Below are 23,503 nucleotides of genomic sequence, written 5' to 3'. Positions count from 1 at the left end.
TTGGTTTAAATAACCGTTCTTAGCCCTTACACAACGCTCATCACCAGAGAATCTAATATGCTTTAGATGTTACACACTCTATCTTCCATACACCTCACTTTTCCTCAGGATAAGCAATTCGTTCGAGATCACTGCATAAGTCAATGACCCAGCTCCAAACAGGGAAGGCAGCCCCCAACTGACTGCTAGAACAGGTTGCTTACCTTACAAACCACCTTGTAAAATAAATAATACAGCAAGCTACAAATAGGAAGAGAGATGCCTTTCTGCTGTATTATTTACTGGCAAATAGGATGTTTTACCCTAGTACAGGTATGGTTTCATGCAGTAAACTTGAAAAATAAAGGTCTGATATTGCCAGATAATCCCACTGCAACTCACTAGAATTAATGTATTCTCAGGCCCATGCATAATCAGACACTAGATAAATCTTAAGCAACATGATATCAACAGTCTGTCAGGGTAGAAAAGCTCCGGCTTCAGAACAGGAGCCTGCCACAAACTGCCAAAGTTAGAAAAATGTGCCTGCAAGCACTTTATAATCGGCAGCTACTTGGTTTCCTACATCTTCCACTAAAGCAACTGGTATTTTCCTCTGTCAGAGGCAGGTTTCTGGAGCAAACGTGCTAGTGACACTTCCTAGCTGCCTTTCTGGCTCCACCAGACATGCCAGTAAAAAAACCCCAAAACTGCAATTCTCTGTCACACCACATCCAACAGACTTGTATTGCCTTAAAAATCACAACCTTCAACTTGCCTGCAAGAACAGAACACCACCACACTATCCTGAATGCTCTGGATACTATTACCTATAGTCCCAAACACTGGCTGTTAAAGAGGGATGCTCACCTATTGTACATAGGGATACTCTATAGCTTTAACTCTATAGCTTTAACTTTCTGGACAGTGTTTATCTCTGCACAAAAATTCTCAAAGGAGAGAAGAGAGGCACAATGTCAGTAATGTTTTTAATCCTGGGCATGTGCCATTCTCAGCTCTGGCTCTACTCCTGCCTACCGAGGCGCGAGAGCGTGCAGCAGCCGGGCCATCGAAGGGAGCGCAGCTGACAGCCTGGCACTGCCGCGCCTGGGGAGAGACACCTTTGCCATGAACCCTGATGGTGCTTGTGCAGTTCAGACCCCCGCCTACCATGCTAGGCTTCTCCAAAAACTCAGTCACCACGTTATGACATTAAAAAACCCCACACATAACTGTAAAACTGCTGGGGTGGTTGGGAAAGGCTCCAAGTGGATCTCAGTTCCTTTTGTAGATCCTCATTTCCTTTCAACTCTGCATGTGACAGATACCACATCTTCCTTGAAACGCTCCTCACTTCAGGCTTGCTTTTGTAATTAGAGTTTAGGAAAACAGTCCCAAGGAACAACTGTAATTTAACACCACATTTTTCAACATTTTGCTAGTGAGCATAGAATTCGTGAAAGTCTCTTAACAGTGAAGCCGCAAGTAAAATTACTTGTCTGCCTTCGTACTGCGTTTCCTGCCTCCATCAGCCTTTGCTTGCGTGCTCCCCTCTTCGCTGGCTCTGATTTTGCTGGAGCGTAGGAAGGGACTTGATTTGGGAACAGCTGGCCTGCATGAAACCTAATACTGTCAATGACCCATAAACCTTAGGAAAACAACATGCCAGGTTAATTTAACAGAACACAATTGTATATAGGGGCTGAAGGATGAACTTGGAATCAAAAGCATATCAGATAACAGGACTACCCTGAGCGCACATTTTTAAGCCACTTTGCAGTTAATCAGTAATGTAACTTTAATTTTGCACAAGCCATACCTGTTATTTCCAAATTTACCTTCTCTGTAAAATAAACTCTACAGGGTCCTACAAGTACACACGAGAAGCAGTAAGCGTGAGCGGTATGGTATGGCTGCATCTTTCTGTATTTTGCCTTTTTTTTTTTTTTTTTTGAGCAGCTCTTTTACAGAAATGGAGCACCAAGATGTAAAATGGGCATTACTGAAGATTATTAAATAGTGAAACCAAGGAACCAATGTCAAGTAACAATCTGATAAATACAGGTGCACTACATTTTGGAGATTTCAGTGCAATATTGCCTTTTTTAGTTCAAACATTTTCTAAATATATTTATAACCCCCAATTCTTGTTGTGTTATCCCATATATATCCTTGTTATGGGAGATAAAACTACACATGATAACAGATGCAATATGTATTGAGAGCACTTCTGCTTTTGTAAATCTTTTGCCCTCAAAGGATGATTTCTGCCTTCTGAAAATTCATTTTTGTATAAAGCAACTTAAGTGTGACCTTCAAACTAGTTGTGTATTTCTTCACTGCCTCCATTTTATGGGTAAGAAAAATCGAAACCGTATGGTTAAGTGATCTGCTCAAAGTCATACAAGAAGCCTCCAGTTTCCTCAAACCCTGTACTACCTTCAACTTCTGCAAACTCATTTCCTTTACAATCTTCTTTAACAGCAAATGTCTTGTAGCTTTTTCCCCCCAAAAGATTCAGCAAAAATAACTTTAAGATCAACTCTTCCTTGATAAGATTTCAAGATAGAAGTTCCAATTTAAATCAAATAATTGGTTATTCTACACCTGATGGTTCAGCAAATAGGAACATGACAAATGATTTAGCAAATCATATGGAAAACCACCATTCTTAATTAGTCACCACATTTCAGCAGCACACAGTGATGAATTTAGAGTAGTTGATACAATATAGAATACTACTTTTTTTTTTCTCCCCAAGCTGAATGTCCATACTAATGCACCTTAATCAGGCTTTCTATTTAAAAAACTCAGATTACGAGCAAGATACCAAATTAACGAATCACACTTCAAGCATGCCATTAAGACATTTGCAGCAGCAGTGTTGGTTGTTCACATGCCACGATTTCCTCCAGACTTTTCTGCCACATCCACAGCATTTGAAGCACACATTAAAAACATGGTAAAGTGACAGTTTTGTTTTTATTAGTGTTCACTACCCGACCTCCCTAAATCACCTTTATCTATACTTATGGGTCTTAGGCTAGTAGTCACCATGCCAACTTTAACATTTCCCTGAGAAATATTTTATCCAACCATTAGACCTACTCAATAGCTTAAAACATAGCAGCATTACCCAAACTCAAACCATACTGGCTACATGATCACGACTGTCCATTTTTCCTGTGTGTTATAGCACAATGCAGTTAGGATGTCACAGGGTGCTCTGAACAATCCATACTTGGCCGTGTTTTTTGACTGGATGCCTCCATCCATTCTACACTCACAGGGTAAGACCCAATAATCTAGGTTTCAGGTGATCTCACAAGAGTTGTTAAGACTTGAGAGCTTTTCAGCACAGCATTAAGTTGCTTCTGTGAAGACTGTGGATTAGATCAACTTTTTTTAAAAAGAGCATTCATTATATTCTAAAACCTCCCAGCTCAAGGAATACTCAGCTACAGTAAAGAAAGAAGAGTTTTAGGAAGAGCAGGAAATCCACATACACACACACTGTACGCGTGAGTTTTTTGCTTTTTAAATCAAGTCATACCAATCGGTGTGCTCTCCTCATTACCATGCTGACTGTGTTCGTAACAGCTGGGGAGAAATTCTGGCTGCTGCACAATCAAAGACAAAACTCTCATTGACTTTTGTTAGGCTCAGATTTCAGCCATGTTGATCAAAACACTGGGTGCAGCGACCGAGCTACCTACAATACAGCGCCTGCTACTGCCAACACCATTAAAATAAGTAGCAGTGGGATATTTTTGCAAAACTTTCTTGGTATGCAAGAGGGTTTACATAGCCACACAGCTCTCAGAGCAGACAACAAATGCGTGTTAGAAGATGCCTCTTATCTTCTTCCTTACCTTTTGAGAAGAGTAGTAGAAAAGCAAGACGTAGTTAAAAGCACCTTATGAAGGACAATGCAGTCCAATAATTTTGCGGAAGAATTCCTGTGCAGTTTTAAATTAACAAATTGCCTGACTACCAGCATGACAACAGGGCTGCTTATGCTGTATCAAAACCTGACCATGTGAAATACTTTAAGAAAGGTTGTAACAAGACAGCCTTGTTTTTCTTAAGGAAGTAAACAGCAATTGATTACATGGTTAAACTTAAGATTTGCACATCTACAGTCTGTTTATATTAGAAATAGTCAGAAAAATAGTCTTAGTTAATTTATATGCATAGCATATGGTTCATTTGACAACATCCTACTTAAGAATTTTCAAAAGAGAGATATATGACAAGGCTGCTTCATTCTCTTTTCTGTTTTCAAACTAGATAATACAACACACTGAAAAAACTGTCACCTTTGCCTTCTGTAGCTCTCAGCTCATATTGATAGTCAATATAAACACAGCCCTAGCAATGCAAGTACTTCCTCCTCCAATTCAAACTCTATCTCCATTTTTGTTACAAGTGATTCCTAAAATAATGGCCAGTGTTTAAAGCATTCCAGAGACGGAAATTAGAGACCATTATTTTTTCCTCAATTTTCTCAGCTCAATTTGCTAAAAGCATTGTCAAATGTTTTGCTTTTCCTGGCTGCAAAGACAGGAAACAATCTCCTCAGAAATCTTTGTTTCCAAGAATAGCAACATGCTCTTGAGGTCTTATCGTTCTCATTTGTAATAAGAGTAGCGTAATACAGTCCTATGAATGTTGACATGAAACACATGACTATCTTCACACACGTTCATCAGCACTACTTCTTAATATTGTGTGGCATAACCCTGTTCTCCTTTGCAACCTCCCATATGAATGTTATTCCTAACATGTGCCTATCAACTAGGTCAAACCTGAAACAGGTTGTATGAGTAACTGCTCAAGCTTGATGTTAATTTGACTTGAATTGCCTCCTCCTGAAGTAATGCATTCCATAGGAACTCCAGTTACAGACCACTAAGACCAAAGTTTCTCAGGCTTCAGACAAAGACCAGATCAGCCGCACAAGACAACCAGAACTAGCTGCTCAAGCCTGCTAGGAGACGTGACAACAGAATGATGGTCGGCGATTAGCATAAACCTAAAAGATGCTGTGGCAGTAGTTTTTATGGTAACTTGCCGTTTCATGCTACATATGACAGATTAAGCCCTTATAGTGGGAATCGTAACTCAGAACCAAGTAACTTCTCAGACACAGAGACAACCGTGCATTGTGCTCCTCCCTCAGCAGAGCAGCACTGCACTCCTACAGCTTAGCAGGACAACTCCATGGGAGCAAAGCTACAGGGGTCCTCGAGAGCACTCTGCTACACTGGCCAACTCTTCGAGAAGTCCTGCTGAACCATCTGGCTTCACAGCAGCAGGCCAGAAGGCCCTGGATTCAGTGAGCACAAACACAGGTATGACAGGTTGTTTGGAGATCATGTACCCCACTCTCAAATCCATCCTTGGGGGCTAATCATGTCCATAAAAGCCCAGCTGTGCCAAAGTGCTCTATGAGAGGAAACCTATGTGCTTTTCAAACAGAGATCCAACATTACTACTAAAAACTAAGGTATGAAGAAAAGATGTTTGTGTTTTTAAATCCTTCAGTGAGAATAAAGGAGCATGCTACTCTAGCTTCCACCTTTTCTAGTTCCCAGTCTTGTTACAACGCTTCTCTGCCACTGATCCACAACCAAGAGATGCCATCTCACTCAACAGAATGTCTCCTTCCTCCATAGAAATGGTCTGTGACAGTCCCATACAACTCCTGCAGCGGTGAGAAAACTAGAAGAGGTACAGGTTAATGCCTCAACAGGCAAAGAAATACTTATTTCTTTAAATAGCTGCAACCTTTTAGCTGTTTCCATATAGCCTTCATTTATGCATATACCCACACACAACTGTTAAGACCTGCATCAGATATATAAAATGTTGAATGTTAATTAAAATGCCAGCTAAACATGCCCACATGTGTCATGTACCTTAGGCCTTGGATGAACAGCATTCGCACACAGTTAAGATATGCTCTACTAGTATGGCTTTATTGTTGCTCTTTCATTTTAGGCCGATCTCTGTGGCTGTCTGGATAGAGCAAAGAGAAAAACACATACATGGCCGATACTCAACCTCGCTCACCCTCAGGCGTTTCACAGTTTTGCACTGAGCAGGAAATGTTACTGCTGATAGAAGACATCTCTCACCTCGTCCCTCTAACAGGCTGTTGCTCTGCACTGCAATATTCAGGCTAATTCACAGAAAATTTAACTACACTTGTTTGTAACCATATTTTGTTTCCCAATCAGAATCCTTCTTGTAGTAAACAAAAGCCAATTTATTTATTTGAACTATTATTTCATAGTTCAATGTGCCCATTCAAAACTGGGAAGAGTGGGACATTAAGTCCACAGTGGTCTCAACTTTAACCCTGCTAAATCCAAAGTTCATCTTATACCTTTCAACTGGATGGGATGTTATTATTAGTTTCCCACAAAAAATGTTTTTGGAAACTTTTGTAATAAGCACTTGTTTTTTCCATCCCAGAACAGTTCTTCACAGCACAATTAGATGATACGTACAAATACTTAACACATTTTCATTACATTTGTGCTATAGTTTGGGGAAAACCAACAAAAACTCAGTAAGAATACAGAGAATTTATTAGGATCTTTCCTAAACAGTTTTCTGCATTCTTTCATTTCTTATAGCTACTACTTAACACTCTACTGGTACAACTTAACTTAATGAAATACAGCTGAAATACCTTGTAAGAAAGAGAGGATGAATATGTGGAGTTGGATCATTGTGCAGTGTATTTATCAAGCACAACAAAATCTGTAAATGCCCAGAGTTTTCTTTCTCTTTATAAGTAGCTCCTGCAAAGCTTCTATCTGGCAAAATAACTATTTATTAATGTTTAATTTTCACAACCTTCGATTAAAACTAAATAATTCTAACTCTATTCATGGGGCAGTAAGCTGGAAGTGAGTTAGTCACAGAAAACAGCTTGGGAAAGCTTAGTTTGAATCTCATCAACCTTAAGTTTGAAGTTTGGCAAATCACTTCCTTTCACTGTCTCTCTTTTCCTCTTCCTACTACCCGCTTTGCCATTAGTTTGTCATTTCTGGAAGGCAGCAATGTCTCTTTGTACCTCTGCAGCACAAAGCACAGCTGTGCTCCAAACACACAGAGACCTTGAGGCACATCCAAAATGCAACACGGAAAAATCCATTGTGCGCTTGACAGGGTCGTATTCTGCCATCCTGTCTCACGCTTGCACGGTGCATTACGCCATGAGAAATCCTGTTGAAAACCACAGGACTATTTGCAGAACAGGGCACTATTCAGAATGAACGAACGTGGCAGAATTCCTCCAATTATTTACTTTGTCAACACCTGAGAGCCTACAAGAAACAGAAAGTTCTCTGACATGTACACCCCCTGTATGAATACACACAGGGAGGGTGCACACACTCCACCATAAAGAACCAGACCATTTTTGCCCTCACAGTACCCATAAGGATGCATTCATTCCCCATTCCCCTTCTATTCCGACACAAAATGGAACGTATTGACATCAAGTAAATTCTCTACCAACCACAGAATCCCAGTGCTGCACCAGTTCAGTCTGCAGCAAAGCTCTTGGCTTGTACTTGACTTTCATGCTTGATTGTATGGAGCCAGCCTAGCCCCAAGGGGAGGTGGAGGTAGAGGTGAAAGCAACAGCAGTAATAAGAGGGATAGTTCATGACTCCCAAATACATTTTTAGCAAAGCTGACATGAGCAACGGCTACACAGAGCAGCTGCTCCCAGAGGAGATCATGCATCAGACCTAGTTTGTAACCACAGATCTAAATCAGAATTGTCCCAGGAATTAATTCTTGAATTTCTATCCAGACAAACTACAGTATTGAGGGTTATCCTCAGCCATAGTTGAGAGAATACCTAAACCAAGCTACCTCCTGTGAAGCTTTAAGAAAAAAAAAAAAGGAAGTTCTCAGTGCTTGGTCCGCACTAGCTACATGTTTGCTCAGAAGTCCTCTTAGGTGTCACCCAAAAAGAGGGTAGCAAAAAAACCCCAGTATCTAGTTTTTTGTTTGTTTTTTTTAAATAGAACAAAGCATGCTGAGCAACTTGGCAGGTGCAGCAATGTGGAGAAGCAGATCCCCTCACCTAAGCAATCAAAATGCTGGTCATCTTTCTCTCATATGGAGAGTCTGCTTAGGAGCTCCTATCACAACCAGCAACGGTTGCAATGGGTGGGAGTAGAAGAACTCCAGTACATTTTCAACACGGAAATGTATTAACTGTTAACACTCGTGAAGTAAAATCCAAACTCCCCTCTTGACATTACCGGGATCATCTCCTTTTCTTTTGTCACAGACAAGCAAGATTAAGACCCAATTTTGTAATACCATATGGCCCTCAGCTCAAACTTGACACCTTCTACAGCTGCCCCAAAGTAGTTTTTGTGAAATTGGGGTGGCAAAAAGAATGACTGCAGAATCAAGTTCTTCCCTGAACCACTCTGAGACATGATCCCCAACTCATTTGTGTGGCTTGGTGATAGAGGTCCTCGTCCAGTGAAGGGGAATTCAGTCACATCCATCTGGCCTCAATAACCTCAAAATGAAGGTGGATGGGGCATGACCTTCACACGTAGCGTAGAACTGACATTTCAGAGTTGAAGCAGCTAGCAAGATCCTAGCTGAAGATGAGAATTACTCACATGAGAGCATGGACACACTAAGATCAAGAGAATACAAGAAGAAGTTGAAGTGAGGAACTGTACTATAAGGAGATTCACTTCACTAGACAGCTGGGAAGAACTGAAACAGCACGAGGAGCTCTCCCTCTTACATACATACATACATGCGCTGTATGTGAAAACCAGGCAGGGTGTACACCTAACTTCAGTGACTGTGAGGGCAAAACAAGTCATCTGGTATGGTGGTAACATCAACGAGGACTATCCTATGGAAGGCAAACGTGTAATACCATAAAGCTTAACACACTGATTGACCTTTGTTCCTAAAAACAGTCAAGTTTCACAAAAAGAGCCTTTGCCTGATTTTTCTTAATGCTTTCTGATATCAAAACCCATCATGCAACAAAGCATGTTAAAGGTAACCCAGAACCCTGCCAAGCCCCAGATCAGGCCAGAGGAAAAAGGAGGTATCTGTCTTTTGAACAACAGCACCAAACCACTGTGAATCTGCAAATCATCCCACTTGTCCAATGTCCAGACTGACCTGCCTGTTTTTGATTAGCTGCCTCTTCCCTTATTTTCACCATTAGTAACCAGCTTATATAGAAAAAAATGACACAGGCAGCTATCAAGTACACCTTTCACAGTTGTCAAGCAAATCCAACATACGTAAAAATTGCATGCCAAATGAATTTTATCCAGCATGAAAACAATGTAAGGCTTCATATACTATTAGATTCTGTGCTGCTTACAGACTATGGGCTTGTACTTGTCAAGGAAAAACAAAAGAAGTGTGATTTATTTTTGTGCAACCCCAATCATCTGCTGGTGCAATTCCACTTTCGTCAATAGAGCTAAATGAGCATGAAAACACAGTAATGCAGGCATGCATCAGACCCCACATGTTTAAAGATCACCACCCTCATCCTGCACGACTCTATTAAATGCACAATTCCTACTGCCTATCATAGGAGCTTCCTTTGGAAAGGGAAGCTCTTAAGTCCAATATATTTGCCTGACCACTTTCTGCTATACTCGAGTTCATCTTTCACAGAGTTCTACTCAGGACACATCTGTGTATCATTTCTATCTTCCAGCTGGGAAATTACAACAAAAAGAGCAAGGGTGCTTATTTATCTCAAGTCATACTGAAATCACTGGAAATTTGTACCATTTTAACAGGTAATTGGACAACTGAACGACTTAATTCAAATCATACAAGACTCTGTGGACAAGAACATGGGTCTCCCAATTCCTACGTGTGGCCCTAGCCCCAGAAGTGATCATCTTTTCTTACAGCTTATAGCAACTTGGTGGACTTGGTAGTGTTAGGTTAATGGTTGGACTCAATGATCTTAAGGGTCTTTTCCAACCTAAATGATTCTATGAACTTGTAGCATAACAGCTGACGACATATCAAGCAGTGAGCATGAGAACTCTGCCAGCAAAATTTCTGGAAATACCAAGCCATTCATCAATTTGTATCATAAAAGGTTTTCCCAAAGCATCAGCTCTCTGTGATATTTACACAACCACCACCTTCCCCTCCTGCAGATCCCAGCACGATTGATGCATTTGTGTTTTATGGTATGAAGTGAGAGGCTATGTATGAAAAATGCCTGAAGGCAGAAGCATTTTCCTTTTCAACACCATCTGCTCATAAATGAGAAGTCTACAGGAATCAGACAAGGATTCGTAATTCATATAGCTTATATTCATGTTACAAGAACAAAACAACCAACCATGACTGACAGTGTTTTCTGTTAAAGGCTAAGAATTATCAGCAACAGCAGGTAAATATACCGTCAGTTGGTTTTTTTGCTGTTATCGCTGACCAATATTAAAATAATTTTCCTGTCATTCACCCATTACTTATCTAAGCCATACTTACTACAAAAGTCTACAGACAAAACAAAAGAGGTAAATACAGTTACTGCTCACATTCTTTACAAGAAAGATAGCAAGTCCTCTTTTATTGTACTTAAAATGTCTAACAGATATTCCAGTCACCTTATACACCCATATAATTGAAAAGTTAGGTAAAAACATTGGAAGTGACAGAAAAATGCCATACTAGAATGCTTCTTTTTTTTTTTTGCTTTGCTTATTGTAGAGTCGATGCTGAATAAAAGGTCATAGAAGTGGCTGAGAAACCATTCTCATCACAGCTATATGTAAAACATCCTTCCATGTTGCTGCCAAACTATTATGTCCCTGAAAGATTATACACCATTCTGCAAATTAAAGGTATGTCTATATATTCTACTCCTCTGTTGACAGACTTACCATCCTAACACCATACTTAGGAAAAGATGGTAATTTCCAGGACTCTGGTCCTGCACAGCACTTCAACAGATACTTAACATTTAGTGGGACTATTTATAAATGCAGAAGTTTTGTTGGACTGAGCAAGAGTATTTTTGCACTTTCCATAATGGACCAACAGTTTGAAAATGAAACAGAATGCCCTGATGCTCCCTTGCCTTGTTGCACTTTGTTTAGTCATTTTATACCTGTGTTATGAGTGTTTGTAGCAATAATGCTTAGAATTGCTACTTTATGCCCACTTGTTGCAGGGATAAAAGGGTTCAAGATAAGGAAGAGAAATCACATCTCAACTATATGCCTTTCAGAGCTGATGACATGCAAATTAATCAGCTTTGAACATTTACTGTAGCAGGCACATAGGTTCCTAAACTACTAGCTAAAATACAGTACTAACATGAAGCTCCTAATTCTACCAGTCTTGAAGTATAACAGGTTGAAAACCAGATTCCCCACCAACACAAAACAAGACAGACCCCGTATTTCTCATTAGAATAATTTTTTAGAAAGTTCTGTTGACTAGATCTGGCTGAGAAACAGGAAAATGTTGAACCGAGATCCTAGTAATTCTTTCAATCAGTCTCAGTAATACAGTTTCTCTGTTTATTTCAGGCTTTACACAGTGCTACTGGACTCTTCCTTAAGCAAGCTTTTGGCTAACAGAGCCTTAAGCACAGATGGGTCTCTGACCTTATTTAGCAGGGATTCTCCTGAAGGCATTGCTGTCTGATCTTATAACATTTGATTCAAAAGGTTCAGTGACTTGGCCAGGGCACGCAACCCACTTTTTTAATGCTTGGTTCTCAATGAAGCTCTTGTTGATTAACTACAAATAAATTTTGCTTAACATTGAACTCCCCTACCACTAATTATCTGTCTTAAATAGCAATTAATTGTGAATAATAAAAAATGTTCAATTACCGATTTCCTCTCTTGTTTCAGCTCCTGCACATAGCGTGTTAACTCTCCAGTGATAAGAGAGGTCATGTTCTCTGAAATGACCTCATGCTGTCCGGCATAGTCATTCATTTCATTTAAAGTGGCTAGGAAGGCTCTAGTTGATGTGTACCTGCAGAGGACAAAAATGCATTTTGCTTTTAGTCCCTTTCTTTTCAGAGAGACACACTGCAAAGGGAGGTTGTATCCTTCTTAAGCATTTAGTACTGCTGCGTGAGACTGAATATGGATTAGCACAGATTCACGTGAAGGAACTTCTCAAAAGGAAGCCTACCCCACACACTGACAGTTGTCTGGTAAATTTATCTCGATTTAGACAGTTTGACATTGGCTCTTAAAATATCACAGTTTTAGCGTGCCACATTTTTTATCAGCACAGCTCTGGGACTTCACTATTCACCAAACATTTCTAGTTACACTCTTTCAAGTCCTTACAATTCAGTGCGCAGAGTCATCAGTACACTCTACCAGGCAAAATCCTAAGCAACCAATTTTTGGCTAGCATAGTACAGAAAAGAAAACTTTTCATAGTGTAAATTGGATTTAAATCAGCTATAGTTTATAAAGTTTTCAAAAAGGTAATGAGTTTACTAACCAGGTGTTCATTGTCAACTCATATTTTTTAGGACCTTCCATTGCAAAGTTTATTTTTTGTCTAAAATAATCTCTTAAATGACATTCCATGTCTTATTAAAAGGAAGAAACGAACATCTGTGCACACAATTTCAAAACAGCAGATTATGTCACTAGCATATTCAGCACAGAGCCAACAGAGCTGCATTTAAATACCCCAGCTGGCTGTGCTGGTCAGCTGGAAAACAGCAGCTTTGAAGCACTGCACTTGTACATATTAGAAAAATGATTAATATTAAATGGTAGCAGTCTACACTGATATTATCACCTAAAGGTGAAAAAGCAAAGCAAAGAGGGAGAGATTTAGAGGAAATAGAAGGAAGTGTCACAAGTAGGGATGAAAAAGGCATCAGAGAAAAGAAACAGAAAAAAAGAAACTAAAAAAAGAGACTAAAAATATAGTCCAGTACAAGCAGCCACATTCACAGTCAAGCTGTGGTGCCTCAAGAGAAATCTCAGTGGCAAAAGACAGGGGATCAAAGCAACAGAACTACAGACTGACAATAAGCTTGAAAACAGATCATTTTTAGACAGGCTGTCTCAAAGCAGTGTCCGAGGCCCCGAAAGGTCGCATGACAAATCCCCAGACATTGTTTAGAGACATGAGGAAACTATACTGAGGTGAACACTGTATTTAAAAGGGCAAAGGATGCACAGGATCTTCTGTGCCACATCACATGAATCATTTAACTCCAATATCCTTTTCCAGCAACGAATGATGAATCAAAAAAGGTTGTAGTAAACTCAAAATACCCATTTATGGTATAGCTACCCAAAGGCAGATTTATTCCTAATCCCGGGTACAAACCAAAACAGCTGATGTGCTGGTAGCGTAAGCTTCCTTGTGTAAACATCAATATCTCAGGAAACAATGGCATAAATAACTGATTCACAAACAATGTTACTAAAAATAAATTAAAAAGAAAATGAAAAGGCTGTTATCTCTGTTAATACAAGCCACTAGAGTAACTGTATACAGCAGCTTGGGGGGCTGACCCAAAAATCTAAATTAATATAATCATACAGTTGGACCCGTATCCAAACTCGTTTCAAACGTTTCAAATTTCAAGGTCAAGGGTTTGAGTCTGCTGCTGGGCTCTCCAGAGGCAGAGCAGCCTCCTGCAATACAAGGCTGCAGGGTCAGACTCTGCAATGCCTTTGTTCAACGCTGATGCATTACAAAACACTGACGTTGAGAAACTTCAGAGTCAGAGCGTTCTAAAGAAAAAGGTTCTTGCTCTGGCTTATATCCTGTCTGTTGGAAAAGCTCCTCCTCTAGAAAGTTCTCTTTAAAGAGTATCTTTAATTTCATCAAGGGCAGGAATGTTCTTAACATGTGGTCTATCATCACCTGTATCCATGTCCGCAGTGTCACCCAGTGAAGGAGCTGTGCTTTGACTCTGCCATCGCTATCTGTGAGCACTACATTAGTCCCATGCCATCAGGGACATACAGTCCAAATACATGAATCAACAGCAGTCAGCTGAGGCCATGCAACATCCTTCAACAGCAGCAAGCCATGTGTCCATCCCTCCCAGGATACTGGAAGTACAAACTACACCCTTCACCCTACTCTTCAAGAACCACTGGTTTCTCTGTGGTGTTGTAACATTATCCCTTTAGTAGGTTACTAATCTGTGTTGTCAGTCCATTTGAGTAATTTAATACTTAGGCAGACTGCTTAAGTTTCATGATAAAATTAGCAACTGTTACTGTTCCTGCTGAAAGTAGTTGAAGAGTTTGGTCATTCACTTCAAAGGGCCAGGATCATATAGTCTGGCATAAAGTTTTTAAGGTACATGAAAAACAAAACAAAAACCCCCAAACTGGGCACCCAGAAACCATAACATAAAGGGAATTGAGTAGTTGCAGACCAAATCCAAACTTTGAAAATCCACTCCTTACTATGTACCATATAAGCCTATTTCTGCATCTATGATTTCTATACTCTTAACTTGACTTTAAAATCTTCGGTTTACAAGCCAAATCCTAGCTGGTAACCCAAACTTTTCCCCTTCCTCCATTAATGCATGCTCACCCAGCAGCGGATCATGAACATACCTGTATTCTTCCTCCTCTTTGGAGTTCTTTTTGGGTTGGTATTTCTTTGAAAGGTTCCTAAAATTAAAAATACATGTATATAAAATTAAACTTAAAATCTCCTTTAAATTAACTGGATAATCTTTGCATGCACACACATTCTGTGGGGCTCCAATTTTTATTTGCAGTGATTAGACACCTCTTCAGAAGTATGATTGTAATTAGGCTTTTTGATTGCATTGTAGTAGCACTCAAAGAATGGGCCGCACAGTGCTTCAGTCTCTTAAACTGCAATAAAGTAGCAGATTCTGAACCCAAGAAGTTCATAAATTAAGGTCATGAAGTCAATACAACCCAGTTCTGATTCTGCTGATGCACAAGTCTCCTTCACCTGATCTAAAGGAGAGACCCTTTCACAGTAAAAACACTGGTCCTTAGATACACAGGCATGCTTTTAAAACTCCACCCAGTAGAAGGTGCTACTCCATATCCAAAGGTCAGCCAGCCTATTAAAGCATGAGTTGCTGCAGCAGATGACACTCATGCCTAGGCAAATTTGCCTGCCTTTAGCAGGATGCTTTCAAGGAAGAGAAAAATCTTCATAAAGCTGTAGGAGCTGCACTGAGATGACGAAAGGGGGATCATTTTATGATTATCAACTGATGCTGGGAGAAACGTGAAATTCAATTATCCCAATTAGCACAGATGATTGCATCTCTCATTACCCCACATCCAACTAATGATTTCATTTTAAAATATTGATATGTTCTTCAAGTGATCGTATCCTGAATAAGAAATCTGAACATAACTGTTAACACATTTGACAGTTAGTATATAGCTTTCATTGTCCTGAAAGCACTGACTGCAAGCCCCTTGCCAGCAGCACATGAAGGGTTTAATGAATGTGTGCTGTCCACCTGACACTCCATACCCCTTGCTGATACTTAAAAGCTCAGCATTGCAATGCATATTGCACTGCAGCACAATACAACACCATGCATCCTTTCAACAATGCAAACCAGAGAGCAATTTTAAGATCTTTTCAGTGCTGCGGTACTGGGATCTCCTCTATTCTAAACTCAGCCTTATTACTATAATATGCTTTCCTGCAGCCTCTGCAGAAATGGAAGCCGTTTGTTTAAGCTTTACAAGGTTGTTTCAGCGATTAAGAATATAACATACAAGTGGTATTGATAGAATCGTCGTCTGAAGGACTAACAAGTTGCATTGACCTATCTGTGCCAAACTCTTTGGAGGACTCCCAGAACACATCCAGTTGAAAAGAAACAGCTTTTTCAGAGGTGTAACCCACTCCCTGTTGCATGCTGGTTTTACTACTAACCAGGAGACAGCAGGGCCTCTTGTCTCACATTTCTTATTCCTTTTGTTCCCCTTAAGGAATTAAGAAGCATCTGCCCAAACAGAGTAGTAGCCAGAACCCTTGCAGATTTGCACAGACAAACGTGTTTCTCAAAATTTAAGTATCCCTACTGGAAGGGATCCAAATGAGCATCTCCTTTCCAGTCTTTGCCTTTTCTGAAAGGAGCAGGCTTTGAAACAATGAACTTTTCTCTAGTTCTGCGTACAGCAGCTTCAACCAAAGAATACCGGCACAGGAAGAATTCTGCTAAATGTTCTGCATGAGTACAGTAAATCTCATAAGCACTCTTTGTATGCCATGGGAATGCCTCCCTCCACACACCTGCTTAAAGAAGGGAAAAAACACAAGAAAACATGCACAGAAGACTACAGTAATAAGGCATTTTCACACACACTCAAAATGCACTTCTCCCTGCACTGTCATGCTGCCCCATTAATTCTGATATACACAGCTACTGTCTTGTTAATCTTTAAAGGTGCAGAAATACTACGGAGCTGGCACAAAAAAACCTAGACAGTATGCTTTCACACAAAAAAATATTCCGAAAGCATGTAACAAGGATTAGCATCTGGGTTAAACATTTTATTATTTTCTATGTACTTTATAAAAGACAAAATATTTGAGTTGAGCCTATATATTTGAGTTCTTCTATTTCACACACCCCCCTTTTTTTTTAATCAAAAACATACATAGGGTTTTAAGCAGGATACACACAAAAAACCCAGAAGTGACGCTGAATCCAGAAGTATTGCTGAAGTTCAGCGTGCAAACATACAGCGTCATGATGAGAACACCAGCACTTCCCAGGTTCAAGCTCACGAAGCAATGACACCTTCAGAGCTAACTGATTAAAGAGGGAACTAATACATAAGATCAAAGACCAGCAGTAAAATAGCAATTCTGGAAAGATACTGGGCTAGCCTGTACACCTGTCTTCGATTCATGTTTCTATTTGCGTTTTACCCTGCATCATTTTTTTTTTTTGCCTTTCCAGTTTGTTTCTCTGCTCCCTTATTTCCACTTCTTTGACATCTTGCTCTTTCTCTCACATTTAGCATTCATCAGAGGTTCCCAATTCCTGAGATCTTAAGCATTTTTTTCCAATAGGTCCTCCTCAAGGTTATCTGTCCATCATCACATTAGGCAAGGCTTTTGACACACTTTGTGATGCTCAGGAGTGTGCGCGCTTTAAGATAAGTAGTGACTAGGGAAGGAGGACAACGGAACGCCACTTCAGCACTCAGGGCACAATGTCCAGCATGTCACATCCAACAGAAGCTCAAAACAAAACACAGGAACAAGTCAACACTCTACCACACTTTCAGCATCCCTTCCTTCCCAGCCTAGTATAATGACTCAATAATTATAATGTAAAAGAATTAAGTCAAATCTGAACTGGACTCTCAATCCAGGACTGATTGTAAATGGTACAAGCAGGGCTTGAATAGTGCAGGCACAATGTGCAAGGCGTGGGACACTGGAGAGTTTCCTCCACTGGTGTAAGCAGATAAATTTGAAGCATCCTGCAAGTACCTAGATCTAACTTAGCACTTCTAAAAACCAAAATATTACATATGTATCTACAGAATTATAAAGAGGAAGGAAAGAAACATTTTTAAATAGAAGCAAATTAAACTTCAACAGATGACCAGGCCGACATGTAGATAGTAAGACAGGAAGAATAGCTAGCTAGGGAGCCCAGAGACCAAGCAGAAAACCCACATTTTACAAAAATAAAGTTCAGCAGCTTTACTTACACTATAAATAAAACTTTGAGTTAAATCCACAGGGGTATCTTGTGTTAACTTGTCCCTTTTTAATAGTATGTCTGCATGTTATGACATGCAGTGATATGCCGCAGCTCTTTTACACCAAATGGATATGATATAAGAAAGGTTTGCACCAGGCTTGGGAAGACTTATTAAAAAAAGCTGCGTGTTTTTTTTTTTTTTTTTTTTTATGTCCAGCACTGTTTTATCTCAACATTTGACAAGTCTACATTTTTTGTTTTCCTTTTATATCTCTAATTTCTTAGATGACTCCAAACAGCATTGTGTTTAAGAGCTCCTCAGGAATAAATGCATTTGTCCTTGGATCATAGCAGGGTGGGGGACAATACACAGGGGGACGGGGGGAGACACACGGACGGACAGATGACAAATGCAGTTACATGTGGGGAATTAAAATAAGGAGAGAAGAAACAAATTGACCAAGTTTGTTTTGGAAATCTAGGACAGAGTAAGAAATAAAACTCAGGAGTTCAGAGTTTCTAGATAGTCACAGGTAAAACTATCTCCCACTTTCCCTAAACATTTTGTTTGTTTGCTTATTTTCATAATTATGCTCTTGACACCCAATAGTTGTCATCCTAAGAAATTCAGTGAGTCTAGTGATTCTTCACAAGACAGGCCTGCTCACACAGATACTTTGCTGGGGTTTCCCAGTCCACTCACACTCTCTTTCTTCCAGCTCATTTTGCCTCTGTAATTCAATCTCTTCTCATCTCCATAGGATGTGAGCAATTTGTTCCTGCACAAGTCATTTTCTATTTCCTGCTTGTCTATAGCAGAAGCCCTGGGGAATCCCTGTGGCATTCCCCTGAGAAAGCACATAACCATAAAGGCATGGTTTTATCAACTACCAGCTCCTCGTAAAGAACAGGCCATTGTGCATCTCAAATCCATTCTAACACAAGCATCAAAATTTCTGGGCGATTTTTTGTTTTGCTTTGTTAATAGACATTGTGCTTTAGATATATACAGCTCAACTAAAACCTCAGATCTCAACCTCTATAAGTATGAAGAAGATGGAAGGAGTTCTAATATGTATTACTGTCATAAACAAACAAACAAACAAACAAACAAAAGGTATGGATTTACTGGAAGGGTTAGGAAGGATTAGTCCTGCGCTCCCCTTCCCAGTTAGCTCCACCACCTCCAGTTTACCACCCTGGACACTAGTGCCTGCCAACAATATTGCACCACAGCCTCTCTCGGCGGCAGCGGCAGGACTGTCTGTGTGCTGTACTCCCCTCTAACCCCTGTTCACCTCTCTTCTTTTCTACCCTACTGGAAAAAGCAGGGTAAGAGCTACTCATTGTGGGAGGGTTCTTGGCACCCCTTCCCCATTTACACTGGATCTGACATCAAGGAGTAAGTTTTCTGTATCTGGTTCACATACGCTCATCTCTACCTACAACCTGATGGTCGAACCAGATATGTAGAACATACACAGCAGGAATTTTCAGTAATTTAGCTACTTGAGATAAATTCACAGGATCTCTGCTCTGGTCAGGAGACAGATCACAAGAACAGGGGCAAGATTATAAAACCGTCAAAATTCAAATCTCAGGCTGCAACCTGGCTAAATATATAGACAAAATTTCCAAGGGCTGAGACTTTCTGACCTGCAGTTTCTCCAACAAGTATCCATGAAGAGCCTGTCTTATGGAAAGAAACCCTAAACTTTGCCTTACAACAAATTATCATTATTGTGCTGAATTCTTAAACCCTTCAGCATTTACGCGCAGCAGTCCTAATTTCATGGAAAACATTACAATGCTATCCTCAAAGCCTGAGCCATTAATCATGCATAAATCGTGAGTAAGCCCTAGTATGCTACTCAGTCACCTAAATAACCTTTATTTTTGTAAAGCATATGATTTTTAGCAGAGATAATAAAACAGTACCTTAAATTAACTTTAGCTTTCCATTCTCTAAATTAAAGCTATTCTCTAAAAGCCATTATTATAAACCAAACACATTACCACCACTGAAACAGTAAACTTACAGATGATTACAGGCTCTGAACAGATGCAACTCGAAGTCCAGAACTTTACGTATCAACTTACCTAAGCTGCTTTGCATAGCTGAGTTCAATCTCTGTTCTTTCTTTTACAAACTTGATGTACTTTTCCAGAACATCAATACCCCATTGCGTATGTTTTTCTAAGTTGTCAAACTGGTCCTGCAATGAATAAAAAAAATAGTTTAGTCTCATTGAACTTAGAGATAACTAAAAATAATTTCCAAAGTGCATATCACCATAAAGAAAGTGTTATTAATATTTTCCATTACCACAGTTAGACATTTTTGTAGTGACATAGGTTTTTACATCGACAGAAATCTGTCTTTTAACATGAGGCCAATTCAGTAGCATTCTTCATTCCTCATTTCTGAATCAGTTTTGTTTCAGAAATCCTGGCAATTCTACTGACTACGACCCTCTAATATAAAGACGTACTTAGACAAAGGATTAGAAATAGATATTCTTGCCAGTTTTTTATTTTACTCTGAAGAGTTAATAGAAGTTCCATGAATTTGGTGTCTACTCCTTATTAATAATTCTGATTTTTGTCTGAAAAACACAGATTTAAACTCCAGCTTTGTCAGTGTTAGGAATTTAAAACATTGTTTAGAACAGCTAACAATCTTTTCATAGAACAGAATTTACTTCCCCTATAGCCTGTTTTGTTCTAAAACAGAGGGCGTGCTAACAAATGATGCCATTAAAAAAAAAAAAAAATCACATTAGCCAAGTTTTCTTGTCTCCCTCCATTTATATACAGATGCTACTTTGTTCTTCAAATATTGTTGCCCTCAAAAAAACAGTCACACGTGTTTTCAATAAAATCTTTTTCAATCAAGAACATTCCACAAGTCAGTTTGGGATTTGAAAATGCCAAGAGAAATTAAGCAACTCTAAATCCAAATTAATTATCCAAGCCAGCTTATTACTATCTGAAGATTTAACCTAAAATTACCTTGTTTTTTAAAGTTTAGTTACTTTAACAACACTCAATAATCATCCATCCCACACAGCATTTCAGAAGTTAATGTTTCTACAAGACTTGAAAAATATTTTTTAAACTGTGATACACAGAATACTTATCCTGACAGAAACACAGTGTAATCAAGATCTTTAATATCAGCCTGACTTATCTGGTACCAGGTTCCATTATGGTTTACACGGAAAATAGAGAGTAAGTTTGTACATCTGCAGTACAACGGTTAGATTTACAACATTTTCCAAAAAAACTGTACGCAGCAATAGATTTGGGTCAGATGCTTAGCTGCCACAATTAAAGCTTCTCACAGAAGCAATGCTTCTTTCTACCTGCCAAAGATTTGGTTTTGTGACTTTCCATTTGTAGGGCTATCATCAAATGTTATCAAAGCAATACAAACCCACTTCCTTAGATGCACAGAGTAGAAAAATAACAGAAAACTATTACAAAGCCTAGTTTATTAATATGTTGCTTTTAAGCAAATACCACTTTCTGCTTTGTAGCATATCTGGCTCTGACACTAAATTAGGTCGGTATCAGTAAAGATTCTTCCAGCATTGAACAAAACAGTCACATACACAAAAGCTGCTACTTGCTAACAGAACTGCTTTAGCTGTATTTTGAAAGGAAGAAATGGGAACCATGTTACATGTGGAAAATTTGCAAAACTCTAGCAAGAAGCTAGTTAAGACAGCAGGTAATATGCATGGAATACGACCTACAGGGTTTGTGTATCCGAATATTTGCTGTGGTTTAGCATAAGGTACTATTTTAAGCCAGTTCAGCCAAACCAGACTAGGCTTCAGTTGAAATTATGTCACTATTAGTCAATTCAAGAGGCACTGGGGGGAGAACAGCAAAAGGGCAATAGTATAAAGTTACAAGAACAGTAAAGAACTTCTAAGCCTTGTGCTCCAGGAACTAAGAAAAAGTGGCTAAGTGCAACTGGGAGGGAGGGGGGGAGAAAATTTAAAAAAAATATTCAAACTACACAGAATAAAAGCCTGACTTCCAGCAACATAAACCAACGTAACATCATTCACTCAAAAAGAGGATGTATGTATTCTGCAGAAAGGGAAGACGTGGACTAAGCCAGAACATATTTGCATATAGACAAATCCTTATTTCAGACAATTTCACAGCTGGGGAGAATACAAAGACAACGTGGGTAACATCATGGACCTCTCCTCCTCCCAGAGGGCTCAGATCAGGAAGGAACATGGCGTGCTGTCTGGAGCGTGATGCCAGCATAACAAGGCACCTTCTGCTCTGCTTCAAACATACAACCTCTCATCTCTCAGATTATGCTGGTGTTGAGAAAGTAGTGCAAACATGGCCTTTCTAAGGTTTCTGATAAAGAGGTCTTATAGCTATCCCACACCCTACTCTTCCACAATTTACATTATTTAACATAAACACACGCATATAAAATAAATACCCCACGAGGCAGTCCATTACTCACAAGTTTACATGCATTCACACACTCTCCCAACTTTGAGAAGGGAAATCTCAGGGAGGGAAATCCACTCCCTAATCCCTGTAAGCAAATTAAACCACCCTTATCAGATCTACCATATTAGTAGCAAAAAACTAACTTAGCATCCTACTGTAACCCCATACGAAGAGGAAAGGTCATGGTTTCCCATAGGAAAGAATGCCTTTCAAAGAGATCCTGCCCTTCAAGATAATTCAGACTGCTGACTGCAAAGAAAGAGCAGGTTCACCCTGGAAAAGCAATCTTGGTGGTAGCTTGTCGAAACCTCTTCCACCACCATCACCACCACCCTAACTCAATTCTCAGAGCATCATTTAGATTAGAGCATGAATAAAAACCTGAAAATGGCTCCAGATGGCTGCCTCAGTTTGGTCTGTTATCCCACAGGTGGATCTGCTGGACTGTTTCAGTGGCCTCACTATGTCAAGTTTGGTGAAAGAAAACTCCATGATGTACACTGCAAAGGCAAATACACGGCAGCACAGCTGTCAGACAGACCGACTGTGTGAAGATGCTAACTTTCTATTTATAAAGTGAGCACAGACACTCGTCCTGGCCTGAGCTGTAACCAGAAGAACCTCAACCAGATAAACTACAAGCACTTGACCTCCACTATCAAGAAGCGAGGCAAGATGAAATTTAGCTTTCTGCAGATTTTGCTGAAGAAAAGAGTTTGTCCTTTTCCGGGCATGGAACAGTTTTGGCCCAAGTGCCATTTCACTAAGCAGCCAACGCCCCACAACAGGGTGTTACACTGGGGTCATGTATTCCATTATCCGTTCTCTTTTCTGTGTTCCTTAACGATGAAAAAAGTCAGTAAAATTGGCAACACCACCACTTTCTGAGCATGAGATTCCAAAGGAAATGCAGTGCAGCCAGAGGGACCCAACACAGATAGTCCTCTTTGTTTCATGGATCTGCTCAACAAGCTGAAGGTAGGCAAAGGCTCTGTGTTAAAGCTAATGAATCATAGGGATGACAGAGTACACAGAATGCTTTGATCGTAAAGCATAACCTTTAATTCATGGAATCCCAAAGTCCAGGGATACATGCAATCAATGAAAATCCAGAACTTCTACAAAGGAGATTTTTGAGAGTAGTTAACAACATCATGCCTTCAAACGATCAATATTGAAAAGATTTTTTTTTTACATTCATTTAGAATTTCCAAAGTTCATTACAAAAATGCATTATCACATGGAATCTGAAGGGTAAAAAAACCCTCAACTGTTCTGTAGCAAATCTGATCTAGTTTTAGTATC

General features: G+C 39.6%; 1 protein-coding gene across 4 annotated transcripts in view; it reads right to left on the bottom strand.

The window, feature by feature from the left end:
• The window catches only part of FNBP1 (formin binding protein 1), a 101,229-nt gene that overhangs the window by 48,727 nt on the left and 28,999 nt on the right, over positions 1–23,503 (bottom strand). For all 4 annotated transcript variants that reach the window (XM_010570912.1, XM_010570914.1, XM_010570911.1 and 1 more), the window contains exons 2-4: positions 19,811–19,926; positions 14,601–14,657; positions 11,871–12,018 (exon numbers count right to left, since the gene is read on the bottom strand). In XM_010570912.1, the coding sequence (XP_010569214.1) occupies positions 11,871–12,018; positions 14,601–14,657; positions 19,811–19,926 (321 nt within the window). The remainder of the gene's footprint in view (positions 1–11,870; positions 12,019–14,600; positions 14,658–19,810; positions 19,927–23,503) is intronic.

This window comes from Haliaeetus leucocephalus, unplaced genomic scaffold, assembly GCF_000737465.1.
Source record: "Haliaeetus leucocephalus isolate CR32 unplaced genomic scaffold, Haliaeetus_leucocephalus-4.0 Scaffold306, whole genome shotgun sequence".
Taxonomy (NCBI): domain Eukaryota; kingdom Metazoa; phylum Chordata; class Aves; order Accipitriformes; family Accipitridae; genus Haliaeetus; species Haliaeetus leucocephalus.
This window is presented reverse-complemented; position numbering and strand designations above follow the sequence as displayed.